Source organism: Ischnura elegans, chromosome 1 (genome assembly GCF_921293095.1).
Source record: "Ischnura elegans chromosome 1, ioIscEleg1.1, whole genome shotgun sequence".
Lineage (NCBI taxonomy): Eukaryota > Metazoa > Arthropoda > Insecta > Odonata > Coenagrionidae > Ischnura > Ischnura elegans.
In genome coordinates, this window is record NC_060246.1 from 11,062,065 (window position 1) to 11,083,169 (window position 21,105).

Sequence of the window (21,105 nt, forward strand, 5' to 3'; positions counted from 1 at the left end):
GTTTACCGTCATAATTGTGCTAAAGGAGGTGAGTATAAGTATGTTCTAACGTTACGTACGTAAGCGCGGCAAGGTACGCACTCACGTATTTAGGGTAATTAACAAAGAGAAGGTGAATATAAAACTTAGAAACCGGGTACTCCCCATAACTCCTTCAAGGATTTTGCTCCCCCCTGCATGAACATTTTCACGTGAGCACCTTCGATCTATTCCTCACTGATCCAGTTGATCATCGAAATTAAACATTCACAGGAAGGATGAGGAAAGCTAAAGGATTTAACCGTAGGCAGATTTAGGGGAGGGCTCGGGACGCTTAGAGAAGATTTTTAATACAATTAAAAATCATGTCTAATAATTAATAACCTTGTCTATTGTTCTTTTGTCTATTATTTAATTGGTCATTACGCTGGTTTTGTTTCATATATTACGGAGCCTCAATCGTTTAAGTCTTGATCACAAATGAATAAGACAAATTTTCCGACCATTGATCATTTGCTAGTCAGCGCCCGGAAGAAAAGCGTCGCATAAGTGGGAAAGGGGCTCGGAACAAGGGCGTACCCAGGATCAACATTAGAAGGGGGGCGAGCCGAGGTCGTTCACGATGTAACACTGAGAAGGTTATGGAAAGAAATTTTTAAAAAATTATAACAGCGCTTTATAAGTTTTTAAATTAATTTGCTCGGTAAAGATATTTTTATTTTAATTACATGTTTATACTAATATCACTTTTCTTGGATTTAAAGAAAAAATTTCAAAACTTTCTTTGAACTAAATTTAATTTTACTTCTAGGGGGTCAGCTGACCCCCGCTGCGTACGCTCATGACTCGATAACTGTCGTTAGTATACATGTCATTTATTAATCTTTCCATATTAATAACTTTAATATTAAAGTACGGAATATTTCGCACAGTTATTGCTGTGTGTTGTTTTTACACTCAAATATATTTGAGGAGACCGTTTGCCAGATGGACTCTTGTGCCTACCCACACCCCCAGAAAAAAACCTGGATCAGATCTTGGATTTAACATTAGGCCCACCACGTGATGTGTTATATGAGATATGTGGCGATGTTTGGCGTATCCATCACGAATTTATGGACTTTCAGGTTTAAACTCTCCATTCTATTTAAATGATGATAATCAAGACGACCAAATACCAAAGGAGACCCTGTACCGTCTGTAACTTCTGGGCCATTTGAATAGGTGTATATCTACCTGATGATAGCAAATGCTCAAATAAAGTGAGTATGATAAGATCCAACTCTATTCAGAGACATTTACGCTTACCTCGATGATTATTCCGTTTGCAGCCTTCTATCGGCATTTAACTCGGTTGCCTTCATGTATTACACACGAATAAACGTCCAAAAACATATATTCATGAAGTGTCAGATCAAACTGTAATCATTTACCCCGCCAGCCTGACCTCATACGAGAGACTATCGATCATACTTGATCGATTCAACCACTTTCGATACATTCTATCGACATCATTACTTTCGATATATTGTTGATGTCGACGTCGTTGGCTGGCTGAAGGTACTCAGCGTTTGTTACGGAGGAATGAATTTCAGTTTTGTGACCTCGTGAAAATTATTTTATTAGTATGACTGGATACCAAAGAAACAATTTTTATTGACACTCGGTATTGGGGCAGTGGCGCTGAGTAGGTGATTGGCCCTCTTGGCCGCCAGAAGTCATGAGGGAAGAGGATTTAGAAATAGCTATCAAGGTAAGAACTTGCCATTAAGTGACTCGGTAATCATAAAGAAAGCAGTAATAACGACTTTTTTTTGCATTTAATTAGGGACCCCGAAAATGAGTAGTTAGCAGAACGTATCTCTCTTTAACCTGAAAACACAGCGAATGTATTAACATTACCGTCCGAAAGCACCTCACTAGTTTTCTGAGAGCCTACCTCTATGCTAGTATTTACGTTATGGTTATTTGAGATTATTTTTGATGATTGAAGTGCAGGTAATTCTAGCATTGACGCTCTTGAATTCTTTTTATTCTGGGCGATCAGATATCGAATTGTGGATTTAAGATCTCGTCCTTTAAGTAAAATTCCTTCTGCATGTACCTGCTTTTTGGGATTGAGCCTAGTATTGGATTCTCCAACGAAAATATTGCTGCCACTGCTACTAAGCTCAATCCTTCAATTTTCACAGCTCTCATTTGTCATTTTTTTATTTCCAAGAGTATAGTTGAAGATAGCAATTGAGGTTCAGGGAAGAATTATAAATAAGCATTACATATCCTTTTAACTTCAATTTAATTTAACTGCTTAGTTCAAATCATGATTTTTGTAAAAAAAATCGTGTCATTTGTATCCTGCAACAGGTGGTGATTGTTGGAAATGGTGCTGTTGGAAAGTCTAGCATGATCCAGCGCTTCTGTAAGGGGACATTCACCAAAGATTACAAGAAGACCATTGGTGTGGACTTCCTCGAGCGACAAATCGAGTAAGTGTGAAACAGAGCTTGAGTTCAGGCTTTATCTTCTTTGCAATGTAAACATTGAACTAACATGTTTAAGTATACCGGGACTAGCCACGGTGATAACTTTTACGGAGTAACCCGCAATGCACAAATAGTGCGAAAAATCCACGGAGGAAAAATCATTCGCCATGACCGGGATTCGAACCCGGATCTACAAGGGAGAATGACGCCTCGGTAGCTTAACTGGCTTAAGCACTCGGCCGGAAATCGAGGGATCCGGGTTCGAATCCCGGTCATGGCGAATGATTTTTCCTCTGTGGATTTTTCGCACTATTGAACTAACACTTTGTATTTCAATATAGAAGATATTGCTTGTGAGAAATCGCATTGATTTTTTTACATAGTAGAGACGACATACCTGCAATAACTTCGAATCGGCCTTATGCACTCCAATTTAACTATCAAGTTTTGCCAATGGAAAAAATAACTTAATTCAAGGATCGACCCTCGGAACTTTGGCCATTACTTAGGCTGTTACACTATCAAGGATGTTTCCCTGTCTGGGACCTGCAATTTGGTGGAAATTCTAGGTTGTAGGTTTTGTAAGGCACTGATTCCTGTAATGTCCTCGAACTGACCATCAATGATCATGACAATTTCAATGTAACGGTGAATTGTAGCCACGAGCAAAAAGTCTGCTAGACAAGGCATCGATCCACTCAGTGTTAATCTGCTCCAAATTTTGGGACTGGAGGAGGAAAAAACTCACAGGAAATTCTTATTTAGAGGCACAAAATGTACTTGACCTATTTACTAATTTTTTTTCTGTGTAGTGTTATCATCCTACTAAATGTTTTGTCAGTAATGTATCATTATGCAACTTATTCCTACTTTTGTTTCCTGAAATGTGAATGTGTATTTATAATTTTTATCTGCGCCAAAAAAAGAACAATGGGTCATTCATAGACATATACCTCTCCGTTGACAATTTAAAAATTTTTGATGGCCGTTGCTACATGCATACAAGCTTACACGTAGAGAAAACATCACTGAAATGTGATTAAAGAATGGAGAAAATAATTAGTGGAATATTTTAAACTCGCTTTTCATGTATGTTTATCAAAAGTGAGGGAGGTGAGCCTACTTCTAATTAGGAAGAGAGTAATAATGGAGGGCTTGTGGCTGTGTATGAGGACATAGAATTTGCGTCAAACCTGACTCCATGGACACATTTCTTATAAACCTACACCATTATCTTCTTTGTCGAGGATATCCTGACAACCTTCTGCATAAGAAAATACACATCCTATAATTTTTCAAAAAATTTTCCCGGAAGTTGCCCTAGGGGGTGCACCACTCCTCCTCCCCCCCCCCCCCCCCCCAAAGGTTATACGTATGTAATTACGCTACGATATATACATATAATTGTTTGTGCTCGCAACTATTTTATTTTTCCCTCTTATCAATACCCAGGATTTCGCCTGGAGGAGACCTCATTCGACTGATGCTGTGGGACACGGCTGGGCAGGAGGAGTTTGATGCTCTCACGAAGGCGTACTACCGTGGCGCCCACGCTTGCCTCCTTGCCTTCTCAGCCACGGATAGGCTGTCTTTTCTGGCTGTGCCCATGTGGAAGAGGAAGGTAAGCAAAGCTGTTAGTAGTTGCTGTAGTTACTGGGCATTAATTAAGTGATATTATATGGTGTGTTCCTGCATATATTACTGTTATATCTTTGCTTGTGCTTATTGTACTCATTGGCAAGTGATGCGGTTTATATGAACCTATTCATTTTTTTTTTCAATGTCTTGTTTTTTTTATTTTGGATTTAATCTGAGTGTTTTCTTTTATCTAGTATTCATTTTTTTCATCAATATCTTTCGTGCAAATTATTTACCAACATTACACTGTTAGGTTTATTTTGAAAGTATTCAAAGCACAGGGCAGTGTCGAGTATGCATTTTGTGAAGGATTCCATAGTAAACCTAAAATTTTAATCTGGCCCAAGATAGGATACAAAAGTGATCACCCTCTACAGGGGAATATTCCTTTCTGTATTTGTATTGGATATTTCCTCTTAAAATATCCAACTCTTGTATCGATCCATTCTGGTTCTGAGTCGCATTGAGTCTTTGAAATCCAAAGCATGAGCGTTATGCTGTCTTACCTTTCTGTGTAAAATTTTCATTATGTTTCATCGATTGAATAAATGAATCATGAGTGTATTTAAATGACAAGAGAGCAAATGATGGCTTGTTTTTTTTTCTGATTTAGCCACTGCAGCACAGTCAAATGGGCAATTGCCTCTTGACGGCTAACTGAAAAGTGTTTATGTATGGGGTAACTTTTTTGATGTAGTGAGGAACTGGGTAAGTTGTGCTTTCTGTTGGAGGTTTTTCGTCTGAAAGGAATCAATATATCAATGCTCAAAGTGTTTAAACTTTTCTTTTAATTCTGAACTGACCCTCTGAAGCATCAAATGTTGAATTTATGGTCCACTTACATTTATTGCAAATAGGTTGTTGTTGATTGAGGCAGGTTTTTGGATTTTACAAAGAAAACTAAGTTTGATCTATCTGATGGTCGGTTCAACTCTGTTACTTAGGTGTCATTTACTTGAATGGATTTTCTAGCATATGCTAGTCACCAGTCCATGTGATAATGTGGAAATTGCCGTTCTTATCTGTGCTCAGGTTGGCTGTTATGGTTCCAATTCAAATTTCTTACTCTCTATGATATTTAATATTTTTGTTTTGAGTAAAAGCTTTAAGCTGAGTGAAATGATTTTTAGTTGGATAACTCATGGTGCCTGCACGCTTAACCATTGCTGTCGTACTTTTTGCTGTGTAGGTGGAGGAGGAGTGTGGTGACATCCCCATGGCTCTGGTGCAAAACAAGATTGACGCCGTTGACCAGTGCGTGGTGCACGAGTAAGTTCTGTTCAACTGTTGTAAAATATTTTATAATTTCACTGTTGTAATGTTATGAGACATTTTTTGTTGCAACATTGCTATAAGTGTCTCTTTAATTTTTGCTGTGTGTTATTGTCACGATAGTACATACAGCAGACTCCCAATTATCCGGCTGAGGTTCATCCGGGTTGCGGATTATCCGTGCATGATTTTCACTCTCGCTCAATTTTTCCTGCATTCTTTATTTTAAAAATAAAATCGGACGCAAAATCATCGCAATTACTGCATTAATGCTAAGATAAATCAGGCTTATTATTTCCGTTAGAATACCCTTCGTAAAATGGAGGCAATTGTGCGCTAGCTGCATTCACGGGAGCACCGTGTCCCTATTTTCCAAGCCTCACAGCGCGCGACCATGTTCCTCTAAAAAGATTGCGAAATGGCGAAGAAAGCTCTCATTGAGTCGGGGAAGCTCTCGAAAATAACAGAATAACTGCATAAATAATAATGTATTGTTTGTTTCAGGTAAATTATGAACATTGCAAGACATTTAAGTGAAAGTTTGGGTTATCTGTGTTTTGCGATTATTCGTACCGTCTCTCCCCGTCATTAGCCCATTTGGATAATCGGGAGGGTGCTGTATTGTGCTACCATTGGGCACATCTTTTATGGCAAACCGTGTCTCCAAGGGTGGTCCCTTTAGGCCCTGAGTTAACTCTCGGTGATAGAAGACAACTTATTTGAACTCAACACAATTACCATGACTTATAAAGAGAAAATCCTGGTCAAATTCATTATTTTAAAAGATCAAGATGGACACCTCCAAGGTTTTTCTAGTATCTGATGTCATGGAAATAATTAGTTTTCATACATACATGAGTTCAATATGTTTAAAATTTCTTCCCCTGCATTGTATGACAGATAAAGTGAGGAAGTCCCTGCAAGGTTCTTTCAATTCTTTTCACTATTAAATCGTTTTATTGTATTTAGCCCAGTACACATTCATTTGTTGTGATAGCTTAGGAAACCGTGTGCTTGTGTTTCTATTGTTTTCGTCATGTTGTTTTCTTTTTCATTCTCAGCGATGAAGCAAGTCGACTCGCCCAGGCCATTGGCTGCCCACTCTTCCGCACGTCTGTGAGGGAAGGAATCGGTGTGTCTGCTCCCTTTTCATATCTTGCGCAGAGGTGTGCCGTTGCGTTGAGAGAAGATGAAATGTACCACGACAACGAGAGCACAATCCACGGGAATGACGTGCATCACTTGCATGGGACCATGTGGAGTGTGGGTGAGTAATCTTGATGAAATGTGCATGATGGACATTTTTTGAAGGTTAGAGGCATACCAATCAGTTTGTTTCATTTTGGTGATGATTTCAATGCACTACCAGTGAGAAAAATCATTCATCGAATCCAATCTTTAATCGATTTCCTCCTAGTGTGGCAGGAATTGAGTGCGTGTTGGGCAACATTTATGGTTTGAGGTTTTCCTGTAGTTGGCAGGTCCCATTTCATGAAAACATGTTTTATTTTAGTCAGGAATGATGGTCGAATGAGTTTGGAGCCCAACTCCCGAGTGGTGGGACTGGGTTTGATAACAACAGGATAAAATCTTTCTTTCTCGTGATACTTGTAGCATCCCTTAGTATGAGCTCTCCTGTTATTCTTTTACCTTTTCCTTTAAAGAAGAGTTTTTTGTAAGTGGAAAATTTGTTGAGTTGACAGCAACAGGCCTGTTACCTTTTTTGGATGGCTCTTTAATAATGTTACCTCTGTGTCTTATTAATGTGTGATCTTTATTGATTCATATTTTTTTGTTTTCTTTTCTTCATTTTTCTCTCCATATTTTTACAGTTCAAGCAAAGCAAAAAGTCATTTGTAGATCCTCAAATTTCTTTTTTGTCAATGCTGGTTGTTCAAATGAAAATTTTCCTCCTATAAATATTTATTGTTGTAAGTTAATTGCTCTAAAAACAGGAGGGCGTCATAGTCTTCAAAGTAAACTTGGAAAAGTTGCTTTAAAAAATGGCATTGCCTGAGTTTCAAACAGTCATGTTGTATGGGAGAGTAGATATACTTCCTGTGGGTCACCTTTGTATCCTTTCCAACAGTTTCAATCTTTTGCTGCAGCTGCTAGAAATCTCCCAAAGGTACATTTGACATTATAACTCGCTACATCTAATTCTCGTGGTAGTTCAGCTAATTATTTTGGATTGGTTGCCAAATTTCGTCCTGAATTTGTACCAGACTTAAAAATAATTAACAGAGCTTTAAATATTGCTGAGAGAATCTATTTTTATTCTCAATTAAAGTGAGATATGACATAACCGAAATATGTTTCGTTTTTCAAACTTTGATGATATTAAATTTTTAATCTTCAAAAAACTCATGAAAGAAACATGTAGTCCTATTAATGCCAATGTGTATTGAAAATAGTGTATTGCTTATATGTGGTGTATAGATATGGTAACCTACTGCTTTGTTTGATACATATTTGTAAGTATATTGGTAATAAATATCCATTATTGTTAAGGGAATAAACTGAAAAGGATATTTTGATTAAAATAAAGTTGACTAAGTATTTTTTCTTATTCCATTTATAAATCCTTTTGAGGATTATTTCTCGTTCCTGATATCCTTTCATATCAAATCTTCATATGGTGGCCGCCCCGGAAATGAGCGCACCTTTCTTTTGTCTGCTCTGTGGTCACTTAAGACAGATTTTAGTGAACATGTTCTGGTACAATTGATGGTATAAATTTCTCTCACTTGCTTATCTCTCTATGTGCAATTTGTCTAATTGCTGGTATTTGCATAAATTCTTTTCCTCAGGTGCACCCCAGGGAAAGCTGAGCTCTGGTCGGTCTACTGGATTGCGTGAGACAGTTGTACTGCGCAAGGGACACACAGGATCGAGAAGAGGTAGCTCTGGTCTCGCCCGAAAGCTTGGTGGTGTACTGGATGGTGCTTGCCAGCTATTGTAATCTCACATTTTGCATTATTCCATTGTTTAAGACGTTAATATTTGAAGAAAAAGGACTAAGTCCCCTAACTGTTACAGAAAGGGGAAAATGTGGTGTTTATAGGTATTTATTTGAATTGAAATTGTTGTTATTGGCTGCTGCCATGTTATTAATTCAGAGGATCATATACTTAAGGGTAATGCTGGTAGATACTCGGGTTGTTTTTAGTACACATCTGTGAGCCAAAGATATCCATGACCTTCGAAGTGCCTGTTAAGTATCTCTCTCGAGAAATATGGATTGATGATCCAGTAAACCAGTTAAATGGTTGCATTATTTGTATGAGTCCATCATGGCTACTGATAAGGACATAAATGGTCAAGTCAGATATGTAAAAATGAGGTAGCGTAAGAGTGAGACCAATTTGAAAAATTCAAAACTAACGGCAACACAAACTTTAAATTGTGTGACTTTTCATACTTAAATTGCATTTACTGTGTGAACAAGATGATACCCATTGCAGTGGAATATAGGAAACTTATGCTTGTGGAATACTTAAGTGCTGTGATGAATTCAAGTAGCCTTAGCTTATAGGAGACATTTTGGAATGAATCTAATTTTTTGTATTTATAATGGTTGTGGGAATCATATGTGAACAATTTCTGTGGTTAGTATTGCCTAAGTTCGTACAGCACCTGTGGTGATTCTTACTGAATGATCCATACGTATTTGCTAAAGATTTCCGGTCTAATGTGGTATTACTCATTTTTCAAGATATTTAAATCACTCTGAAGCTAATGCATCATTCTTCAGATCAGATGTTCAATATCACAATATGTATTTGTACATTGCAGATAGAAATACCTCATTTTAGTCTAATTTAACATTCCATGAAATCAAGGAATCTCCTTCAGAAGTGAAGGTTCAAGTCTTACCTCACCCCTGACTTAAGTAATGTAACAATGATGTCTACATGTTTCTGAATCCGCTATCAATTCAAATATGAACTCGAAGCATAAAATAACTGATTATCTCAGTGCATTCTCAATAACAATCAGATTGTGGCCTGTGTCAACATTGTAATGTTGCTGTCGCCGGCAGCCGTCTTGCCACATATATCCAACCACCATGTCTTATCAAATTACATGCATAGTTGGGTGGCAGAAGGTGCAGTTACAGTTTTTTATAGTAATTTTTAAACCTTGATAATACCAGTTGTATTTAAGGCCCCTAAACGTTCATGGCATTGTGATGTAATCAAAGAGAATGTGGCCTGACTGACTGGCACGGCCCCCGTGGCAATTTCTTTGCTGTGTTGGTTCTTTTAATCCGTCCATGTAAACTTAATATTTTCTATACTAACCTGTTCATATTTTATATATAAATATTTATTTATTATATACAGCACTTATACAAATTTTTGTGTGAGCAAATCTTATTTTATAAAGCTACAACTTTGTACTTTTTGTAATATTTTTGTTACTTCAAATAAAAATAATGAAGAATTCAGTCCTGTTAAATTCTATGCTAAAAATTAATCAAGTTAGCTACCTTTAATGCAATGAGTAGTGATATGTAATCATGTATGCAATAAATGTGATATTGATGCGGTGATCGTAAAGAAATCCGACATAGGTGCAATGATTAGATTTGCAAGATATTTTAACTGGAAATTTGCCTTTTTGATGGCAAAATTTGTAAAATTAGTGCTGAGTGCAGTTAAAATGCTCTACTGCCGCTCACCACTTGTACCATGTGAGCAACTGGCCAATTGCTTGTAGTGATGGGCACTGTGTGAGTGAGTCAGTTCAAATGTGCGAATCGGCAGATTGAGCTGTCAGGTGAGAGTGTCTCTTTATTTGGTGAGTCGCGACTCCCTCCGTGCACACTGTGCTGGAGTTGTGCAAGGTGAAGTCTAACTCCTGGTGCTCACGACTCCCTCCGCGCACACTGTGCGTGTTGGAGTCATGTGCAGTGGAAGTCGGACTCCATGTGCACACAACCGGCAGGTCATAGGGACTTTTCACGCGTAGCTGACTGCTTGCCTTTTCACATTGCTTGAAAGATTCTCCTGATTCATTTCCTGGGTATTAATCTAGAGATTCTCATGTGACCCTTATCGTAATTCTCTCTCCTGCATTTTCGTTGCAATGTGAAAGAAGAAGGGTTGAGGATGCTCATGTAAAAGTTTTCGTCAACAGCAAATTTATGAAAATAATAAGAGACAAAAATGAAAATTTGTTTTAACACAAACAACTGAGATTAAATGAGAAAATTAATTATGAATTGTTAACATGATCATATAGTTTTGGAGAGAATACTTTCATACAACAGAATTTTTTTAAATGTTGTCTCTCTAAGCACCGGAGACGGAAGATATTTTCCATCTTCCATGAAATATATAACGTAATGGCAGAAGTAGTTCTTAACTTCTATCACCTGCTAAGCATAGTGATTATGTAATATGTGATTGGTTTGAAATCAAATTTTCTATAATATAAAGAAAAGGTAAAATGAAATAACACTTGTCAAAAAACCAATTTGGATTCATGAAGAATAGAGGCACAAAAGGAAGCAATTCCATGCCTTGATACTACTGTTTGAGAAAATGATCCACATAAGCAAGACAATGTACCTATGTTACCTTGATGGACTTGGAAAAGACATTTAATAATTTCAAATTAAATATGATGTTCAATAGGCTGGTGGACGAGACAATAATGATAGAAGAATCATGTACCAGCTGTACGGGGACCAGGTGGCCAAAGTATACACACAAGGAGAAGGTACTAAATAGTAAAAAATTAACTAAGGAGTCCGGCAAGGATGTTCCCTATCACCAGTGCCCTTCTATATGTACATAGAGTAAGCAATGAAAGTCGTACAAGAACAAAGGATTACTAGTGGAATAAAGAAGAAATAAACATGTCACGATTTGCAGATGACCACCAAGAAAACCAAGATATGTACTTGCTTAGGGAAGAAAGAAAACCGTGGCAGACATTCAGCTCAAAGGAGAGAGATTGGGACAAGTGGAGTCATTCACCTACCGAAGCAGCACCGTCACCTGGGATGGTAGAAGCACAACAGACACCAAGCATTGAATAGCCCAAGCTAAGAATGCATTCATAACAAAGAGGTTGCTACAGTAAAACCTCTATGTAGTGAACCTCTTTACATCATAAACCTCTATACTTCATACCACCCCTACGGTCCCATCAGATTTACATGTCAATTTACAGGCAAACCTCTTCATCTCATAAAACCTTCACTTATCATACCAAGGAGACGGCCTAACCACCTCTGCAAATCGTACCGAGACAACTAGATACCATTAATGCAGCCGCGGTTACATACATGGAATGGCATTTTCAGCGATAAATGTTTCATGCTTATTTTTTTTTCTTATACACCTTTAATTATATGCTACAATTTTCACGTTAACCATTAGTTATGGCCATTTTGTTCCATATGAGAGCACACCTAACAGTAAGTAAGAAAAAAGGATCCAACTATCCTAATGATTGAAGTGCCTGTTGAATTAAGAGGGCTCACATTGTTTTCTCTCAAATCATGGTAAAAATCATGTGATAGCGCTCGCTTTCTGTAATTATCAAATAGTAAATATATGTTCACTAATGCATGCATGTTTGTTTAAACACATAAATATAATGGTTTAAAAGACAGTAGTGCCTTTCATTTCCGAAGGATATGAAAAAATGGTGCCTATCACTGAAACCTCTTAATAGTGAACCTCCATACATCAAAATGTCCAAATTTTGGTCCCCTCCATTACAATATAAAGAAGTTTTACTGTATTATGATCGACGACAATAAGACTGGAGGCTAGGAAACAGTACATGAAAACATTTGTGTGGGCTGTGACTCTCAATGGCTCAGAAGCTCAGACCATCGGAAAAAGTGACCAGAAAAGAATAGAGGCCTTTGGGATCTGGTGGTGGGGGAGGGCAGCTCAACCTTGTGTCCAATCTTGATCCAGCTCCAAGCACTGTCCTGCATCTTCTTAATAAATTTCCAGCAATCATTTCCCTTCAAATGGAAGTGGGTTAGAGAATATGAAATTTGCCAAATATATAGCACAAAACTTAAAATATTCCCAGTGCACTGATATTTATGGACTACTTAATTAAAGATGTTGTAACCCCTGTCATTAATCTGAAACTCACGCTTTCAATCTGGCATCTTTCCTAATGCCTTGAAAATATCAACAATTATACCTATTTATAAAAAAGACTATAACACCTTACCCTCCAATTATAGACCAATTTAAAGGCATTCAGGTATATGAACACTTTCAAGTTAACAAATTATTTTCTCCTTCACAACTTGGATTTTGCAAAGTCTATTCCACCACTTCAGCTGCCATTTATATTAATGCTTTTCTACCTAAATCCTTCTTTGCCTTAATTGTACTGTAATCTAAAGCATTCTGTTGCTCATCGGATGCAAAGACTCTGTTGCTCATCGGGTTTTTCTACAAAAACTTCAGTATTAGGGCTTCATTAATCTTGAACTGGAATCTTCAAATCTCATCTCACTGATCCATCCCCGCATGTTTTCATCAATAATAACCTTTCTTCACCCCTGAGATTAAATCATGGAATTCCTCAGGTTCAGACCTCTTTTATTCCTTATTATAATCAATGAATTACCATCTAACTTCTTCTGTAAGGATAAGTATGCTGACGATATTACTTTTATTCACAAGACTAACAACCTGATTAATTCTAGCACTATTGCTTTCTTGTTTTCATCTGAAGCCTCCAACTGGTTTTTCTGCTTTGACACGTGCCACAATGTGATACTGTAGCTCGTTCAAATTGATGTCTGTCTTTAGCGCTGCACTAAAATTTTAGTTGCTTCCTTGAATTTGTCATGTTGAGAAGCATTTATGTGACACTTGGCATTGAAAGAACTTTCAGCCACCCACACGTGACAAATAAATCATTTTATATTTAAAGTATTTCGCTCAATATGTTGATAATTCAATCATTTTTGTTCTGAATATTGATCTCCTTTGCTATTTTCTATGAGGAAGCTCGTGTCCACCATTACCAATTATTTTCAGCGTATCCCCAACAGGTTTGTCGCGCACCCCAGAGTGTTACGCCTACCACCAGTTGGGAACCGTTGCTATAGCGAAGGATGTGGATGCTGAAGGGCTTGTGCACGTTGAACCACCAGCAAAAGAATCAGATACAGATGACGACAGCAACAACTCAGATGAAGTGCACACTGCAGACCCTAACCACCTAGGGTGGAGGTCTTGAAAGCTATGACCCTCAGGCCACATCTGGTCCGACATATAATTTCATCTGGCCGGCCAAACAAATCGCAGTCTGTTGACCTTGAAAAAATAATTATTGTACGGCTGTTAATAATTCTTACAATTGGCTCATCTAATCTGGAACCTGATTTTAATGAAATTTTGAAGTCAAAGCGACATATCATTCGTTGCACAAATTTGGTTGCATGAAACTAAAGGAAGGAATCTATTAAGTTTATCATGATATTTCCAAGAAGATGTTTCCCAAATTTTCTATGATTATGCTCTAATTTTTAATGAAATTAGATTACTGGCACTGCTTTGGTTTTTTTTTATTTTGCTATTCCTTTTGCCCGCATAAATGTAGGATATACATAATACAGCCCTTACATTGAAAATTTTGGAGGCCCCTGACCTAGAGAGAAGATTACTTCTAAGAGTGTGTGAGGTTCAAGGTGGCACGAGTGATCAAGCGGAAGAACACATTATATCGCCTCAGACTTTGTCTCCAAGCAGCTCAGATGTGACCCAATGCTTCAAAAGACAACAACTTGCAGACCCAATGACACCTCTGGAGGTTTCTAATAATGCAAGCTTACCCTCAAACGTAGTAGCATATAAACCATGTAAGTGGCGAAGGGGTAATCCTGCTTTCCAGCTCAATTTCATTTGTAATCCAATTCTTCCATCTGAAGAGGCATTAAAATGTGAAAGTCCACTGGATTTTTTTTCTTTATTTTTCTCAGATAAACTGTTAAATCACATCTGCAGACAAAGAGACAAAAATGCTAACCAGAAAAATGTTAACTTAGCTTTGTAGAAGGAGGAACTTATAACATTCCTCGGTGGTGTGCTATGCTAAATATCCTAATACAGTCAAACCTATTTAGAACGAACCTCTATAGAAGACAAGTTCTCTATACAGCAAAAAAAAGTTACGGTCCCGTTTGTTTTTGCGTGTAAACCGTGCGATTGTGGACCGAGCTATGTAGGGCAAACAGGACGTGATTTCACCACGAGAATGAAAGAACACAAGAAGTGCAAAGAAAACGGTGATGAGACATCCATGGTAGCAAAACACCTGTTAAATTTGGGCCATGATTGCGAATTTGATCCTGTGATTCTCCACGTAGCCGACAAAGGAAGAAAACTTGATGCCCTGGAACAAATAGAAATTAACATAAGGAAAAAGACTAATAAGCCCCTCCTCAACGAACTTCTGTACTGCACCAGCTCACCCCTCCTATCCATTGACTTCCATTAGCCATTCCCCGTCCCCTCCCATCCCTCTTTCCCCCAGGACGCGGTGGCCCGCCCCCCCTCATCCTCCTCGACGGCCGACACCATGAGGCATCCAGGGGTAGGTGACCGGACCGAGCGACTGGAGCGTTGGAACCCAGCGGAGAGGGTACCAGGGGCCTTCCCACCATCCCCTTGGAGGAAGACATTAAGGTCAATTAGTGTATTTATCATACTCCTCTCTAACCCCATCCTCAGTTTTCCCAAGCCCCGTGACTGTACACCCTCCCTCTTTCCCCGCCTTCCCGCCCACCACCCCCTCCTACCTTCCCCATTTAAGCGTAGCGCACTTGATATTTTTGTACCTGATGATGCTGAAAAGCGAAACCGGTAGTATTAATAAATGTAAAATTGTGGAAATTGCTCCTGCTTTTTCATTTTCATTATGTCATGTTTCCACTCCATCTCGCCTGAAACCTCAGACTATATACGTTATTGCCTTTAAATTGCATATAACTGTCATGATAATTGTATTCATTTATAAAATATTTTTTTGCAAAATTTCCATAGGAACGCACTACACTAACCCACACTACTGCTCCCTGTGCATGAAATCCCATATATTTACATCTACATATATCCCGCAAGCCGCCAAAAACGCGTGTGGCAGGGGGTGTTAGGACACCAGCCATCATTAAAATATAATGAATTTACAAAATATTTCTTTAACGAATAAAGTTTTTTTGATTATGAAAAGTGTTACAATTAGTTTAAAACCCATTACTTAGTACCCTGTTTTTCTAAAATTTTCTCCCCTGGTTTTCGAACCTCCCCCCCTGAACAAAATTCCTGGCTATGCCTCTGGGTTCAATCATTTAACTTGTGCATCTATCTATGTATTTATGTATACCTATCTAATATATAAAGTTCTCATGTCACATTTTTTTGTAGCTAAACTCCACCGAAATGGCTGGACCAATTCCTATGAAATTTTGTGAGTATATTCAGTAGGTCTGAGAATAGGATGTAATCTATTTTTCATTAATCCGAAGGGCCCATGTGGCTCTGAATCATTTCCATAAGTTATGCACGTTAAGTTCATTATTAATGCCTGCAGACGTTTTTCTTTTTCCATATTTATATTAGTGATAATGATTACATTTAGTTAAGACATACACCAATGGAGAGAAAAAGAAATGCACATTCTAATACTTGAAATTGATTTTTGTTTTCCACGTGATTTACGGTGAAATTTGAAAAACAATACATAAAAATGCTAAAATTTCAGCATTTGGGCTTACTGTCCCCTTGACGACCATCAGAATTGTTTATGTAGTTTGACATCTCTTCAATCGATGCAGTTTGCAATACCAGCGAAGCTTTAAATTATCCACTTGAGTTTTTGAATTTAGTGCATTTGCCAGGCATGCATCATTTACAACAAGGTTGGATCTCCAGTTACATATGCTTTGTAAATTGAAACCACCACGGCTGTGCAAAGGCACACGATTAGACATTAAAAAATTGATTAAAAACATTGTTGAACATTTTGAATGGAAAGTTCTAAGGAGAACTTGTATTGCTGCCACAAATCCCTATTATTCCGACAATGTGCCGATTGAATTCAAACAGGTTCATTTTCCAATTAGACTGGCATTCGCAACGACCAAGTCTCAAGGCCAAACGATGTCTTGCAATGGCGGCTTAGATTTGGGTACACAGTGTTTTTCACACGAACACTACTCTCACGTGGGGAAAGTTTGTTTGTGTTGGCTAATGATAGACTCATAAAAATATCGTGCACTTTTAATGCAAAGTGATTTGGGTTTATCAAGCCATCACTTCACTCTGTGCTCTCCAGATTTGTACATGTCATAAATGAGTACATATATAAGTAACTCATTTATGAGTATTAAAATGATTACAATTGCATAAATAATCAACTGATATCTTCAGATTGGAGCAAAGTGTATCAGGAAAATGATGCATCACCCACATACACACAATGTTTTCATAAGTAAACTAAAGCCTCACATTCACCCCTCAAATTTCCGATGGAATACTAGCATTAAATAATGCATTGGTAAAGCCATTAATCAATTGATTACTGAGGATCTTTTTAAAAGAATTTGTTGCATAAAAATATATGTAAACAACAGTGCTATGAACATTTGTTACAATACTTAGTCTTATAAATCTCAAGGGAAAAAATATAAATCGACCAAAAAAAACCACTGCATGAGCATCTTTGACCCTCATATGCATAACACAGCCGAACAATGTAGAGTCTAACATGGCATAAAGGCCATTTTACACGGGGTACGTAATTGAGAAGGTTAGAACATTTCTTTATCGATACGGCGTAAAATTGCATGAATGCACTAATGAAATTAAAACAGGGCCTAGTTTTCAATCTCACATCCTTGCATTCTCGCGCGCATTCTAGCAATTCACCACTTAACGCAATGCAATTTTGACTGTGCCGTCATACATCAGATTGTGCAATAACGAGCCCAGGGTAAAACGGCCTCAATAGGCTACAAGACCTCAAAATGGTTCTGAATTGGTACCAATCCCATTCCTTGTTTACATAAATAATATGCGTTAAGGATTTTTTTCAATGGTGAAGTAACTTCATTAGCTGACAATACTGCTCAGTCAATCTGAAACCTATAGTGATGACTTGTACACCAAATGCAAAGTTATCTGCACAGACTTAACTAATGGTTCTGCACCAACATACAGTAGTAAAACATATTATTTAACTTGAAAAATGAACTGGTGCACAACACCAATTTATTTCATAAGTGTTGTCAGTGCATTCTCTAAGATGATAGTAGCTGTAATACACGAATTAGAATCGACCATATACACAAAATGAAATACTTGGGCTTAACTATCTATATAAAAACTGTAATTGGAAGCCTTATGTTAACAAACTAAAATCTTCATTAAATGTTTCTCTCACAAAATTTTATTTGGTCTAATTTCTGCTATGAGATCTGTGTAATTTGCTTCAGTTAACTCTAGAATACAATGCAGTTTGACTTACTGGGGAGGCGGGTACCTTTCAAATATTCAACAGATCAGAATGGCTCAGACTTTAAATCTCACCTCTGCAACATTTCTACGTACCTAGTCAAAGTGTTAATAATATTTTACAATAGGGTGGTTTCCTATTATTTCTTTATTGCCTTAATCGAAAATGTATTACTACTGGAGAACGCATTTCATGCTTTTACATTTTTAAATGACGATATCTATTTTTCGCGATTAAATGAAAAGTGAAAATTTTCAAGCACACAAAAACGCGATGACTAAGTATGAATGCTGGGAAAAGCCCTTGTGTCATCATTCTGGTTACCGCTGTCGCCGTGTGAGGTGACCTTGGGGCGAGGATATTGTGCGCCACTGCGATGCTGACTGCTAGCAGGTAGCAGAATACCTTGCTAGCAGGTAGCTCTTGCCTTAAATAAGGATTATTAATACCTTATCAAACGACAGAAACTTTCGGACCATAGGCGATTATCAATAGATGTTTCCCTGAGCTCTGTGCCTCATGCATGCATTGATAATCTCAGACGATGTAAAACTCCTATCTACTCGTATAGAAACTAGGTCCCTGTGACGTCACGTGGAGTGGCATCGCATGGGCACTAATCTGGTCTTTTTCAATTGCGGTTAAAATTGACCATTGCCATTTGTCTACACTGGGATTTCTACAACCAAATTAATTGCATGTTATAAATACACTAATGGTGGGTAACTAATTGCAATCAATGCCTTTCGTTTTCTTTGATGGAGGAAACTACCCTACAGGGGACGTCATACAAAAAACATGCTCACATAGAAGTAAGTTGCGAACAAATCACGGTATCAACATTCAAAAACCTAATGTTGAAGTCAGTGGCGTACCCAGGATAGGGACAAGAGGGGCTAGCTGAGGGCCCGGGGGTAGTTGCAGTAGTTGGGGTGCGAACAAAATTACCATTTTATCTAGAGTAAATAGGACACCCCAGGGGGTGGCTTCAGCCCCTCTCTGGATTTGCCACTGGTTGAAGTCTTACTTTTGTGATAAAGAATGCTTTTCTGTGTAAAAACTTGCCTGGATGCTTAGATATTTCTGTTTGTCTCTGCTACCGTATGTATCAGATGGTAACCCCACCAAAAGGGCGCTCTTCTGGAGTGCCTAATTTCACTCCATTAGAGCTGATTCTTATTGCATACCGTGAATTATGCAAATGAATGAAATGAAGTATCACATAATAATTTTGCAATTTCTGCAATTCATTGATACACATATACAATATTACAAATATATGAGAATGTATCGATTTCAGTCTTAGATGCAACCATAGCAAATCACACCAAGTTAAATACAACTGGTAACATGGCAAAAATACAACTTCCATTATCTCCAATGCCAAGGAGAAATTCAAACCTTTACTCACATGAGGTCTGATGGCTACACTATCTAGGTATAATGCAACAAATAATCACAATTAAATATCACTTTCAATGAAAACAGAAATAAATTCTTAAGTTTACTCCCACCAAAAAGAAGACCGGTGTAAAAAATAATCATGGAACTGACCTCGATCTAAAAAGAAAATTTTGCACGATTATATTCCCAAAATAAACGCAAAAATGAATTCTTTTAAACGGGCAAATCTTCCATATTCGACTCGATTTTACTCACAGTTGTCTCTCTAATAACTTCTTAAGAGTAAAAGCTTCATTTACTCCGGTTACACCCAGCCTTCGTACTTAAATGGTAAACCTTCATGGTTCAGGAATCATAGAGTAGTTGGCAGGAGAGGGGCCATCTCCCTTTCAATGTAAGCTAAGAGGCCACTTAGGCGACGTTGAACCCTCTTACGATCATCAGGAGTGCATAAAAACATGACTTCCTCGAACACAGCGTCCGGGTAAAACTGCTGCTGTTGAGACGATGAGGACGCTTCCACTTCTTCTTCCTCCTCCTCCTCACAGCCCAACTCTACCGGCTTGCATGACGTGCCGCGACTGCTACATGCACTGACGTACGACAAGCAACGAGAGCGAGCAGTTTGAGGGTCAGAACGTAGTACCATCACCAAGGAGTCGATCAACCTGTTCACCTAGAAAACAAACATTATTAGTGGTCATAAAATGCAAACATTTCACGACAAGGTAAAGTGCCAAATGCAGTACATGGGGTGCAACATTATTAGCGGTCATAAAATGCAACCATTTCATGACAAGGTTAAGTGCCAAATGCAGTACATGGGGTACAATCGCATTCATAATCTACAAACGCAACTTGAAAATAAATAAAAAATCCCGAGATATGGAATTCACGGCTATGAAAGGATCAAAAGTACCATATAATTTATCAATAGTAAACTGAACTTACTTCAAATAAAGCTTCCTCCTGCCTTTGATCCCGATATGTCGTGATATTGATGTCAATTGACGAGCAGGTTCTCATAAGACGATCAGCGTAGTCTTCCACCTCGGCGTTGTCCTCTGAAATTGTGATTTAAATATTTACCGGAATGATACAGCACCTTAGAAATAGTATTGCGTGTGATTTAAAGCCCGCATGCCACGACAAACAGGGCCACGACAAACAGGGCCAAGCAAAACAATGACTATTACCGCTCGAAAGCTGTGCAACCAAATCAGATTGGCGTATTGTGTCCAAAGTAGTGAGCAATGCATCTTTTCTCTCTTCCAGGGACAGTAAATCGCGTCTCAGTGCATCAATATGCTTATCTACTTCGTCCAGTAAGTTAATTACTCTGCTTTTCGGTGATGCTGAGCCTTCTAGGAACGCTGGGTCTTGAATGATCGCATCGGCGAAGTTCGACTTCACATCCATCGGGCTAATATAGAAGTTCTAAATTGAGTCACCCGTAAAACCCTAAGATTACCGACTAAAGAGGAATACTTCCAGATACACAACTACGTATTTAAAAAGGTAAAATAAGGAACTGTCCTACGATACGAATGCCTTAATCACCATTAATCACTGCGGCCTGTATCTCGCGCTTTTCATCAGGCTCGTTTATTTATCAGCTATCAAACAGCCAGCTGCGCAGCTGCTAACAAGCGCCACCACGGAAAGAAGCGATGAGCGCGACGTTTAATTTTCGGAAGAGTCTGGTACATTCCAGAAATTCCGTTATTACGTTAAAATTAATTGGGATATTTTACCAAAACGTTGTGCACTCATGCTGTAGGGCTGAATTTAGGTCGATTTTTGAAGATCATTTGAATAGTAC

The 21,105-nt window shown here is 38.1% G+C and overlaps 2 protein-coding genes across 2 annotated transcripts; one reads left to right on the forward strand and one right to left on the reverse strand.

Annotated features, from left to right (window-relative positions):
• Positions 1 to 1,510: 1,510 nt before the first annotated feature.
• On the forward strand, positions 1,511 to 9,822 carry LOC124155600 (ras-related protein Rab-23). Its single transcript, XM_046529567.1, has 6 exons — positions 1,511 to 1,732; positions 2,344 to 2,465; positions 3,915 to 4,083; positions 5,290 to 5,369; positions 6,434 to 6,639; positions 8,183 to 9,822. The coding sequence occupies exons 1-6, from the start codon at positions 1,700 to 1,702 to the stop codon at positions 8,332 to 8,334; spliced, it is 762 nt and encodes a 253-aa protein (XP_046385523.1). The 5' UTR covers positions 1,511 to 1,699; the 3' UTR covers positions 8,335 to 9,822.
• Positions 9,823 to 19,105: 9,283 nt separating this feature from the next.
• Positions 19,106 to 20,905, reverse strand: LOC124155609. Its single transcript, XM_046529580.1, has 3 exons — positions 20,480 to 20,905; positions 20,235 to 20,347; positions 19,106 to 19,959 (listed from the first exon to the last, which is right to left on the reverse strand). Exons 1-3 carry the CDS (start codon positions 20,700 to 20,702, stop codon positions 19,636 to 19,638), a joined length of 660 nt encoding a protein of 219 aa, XP_046385536.1. The 5' UTR covers positions 20,703 to 20,905; the 3' UTR covers positions 19,106 to 19,635.
• Positions 20,906 to 21,105: the final 200 nt, after the last annotated feature.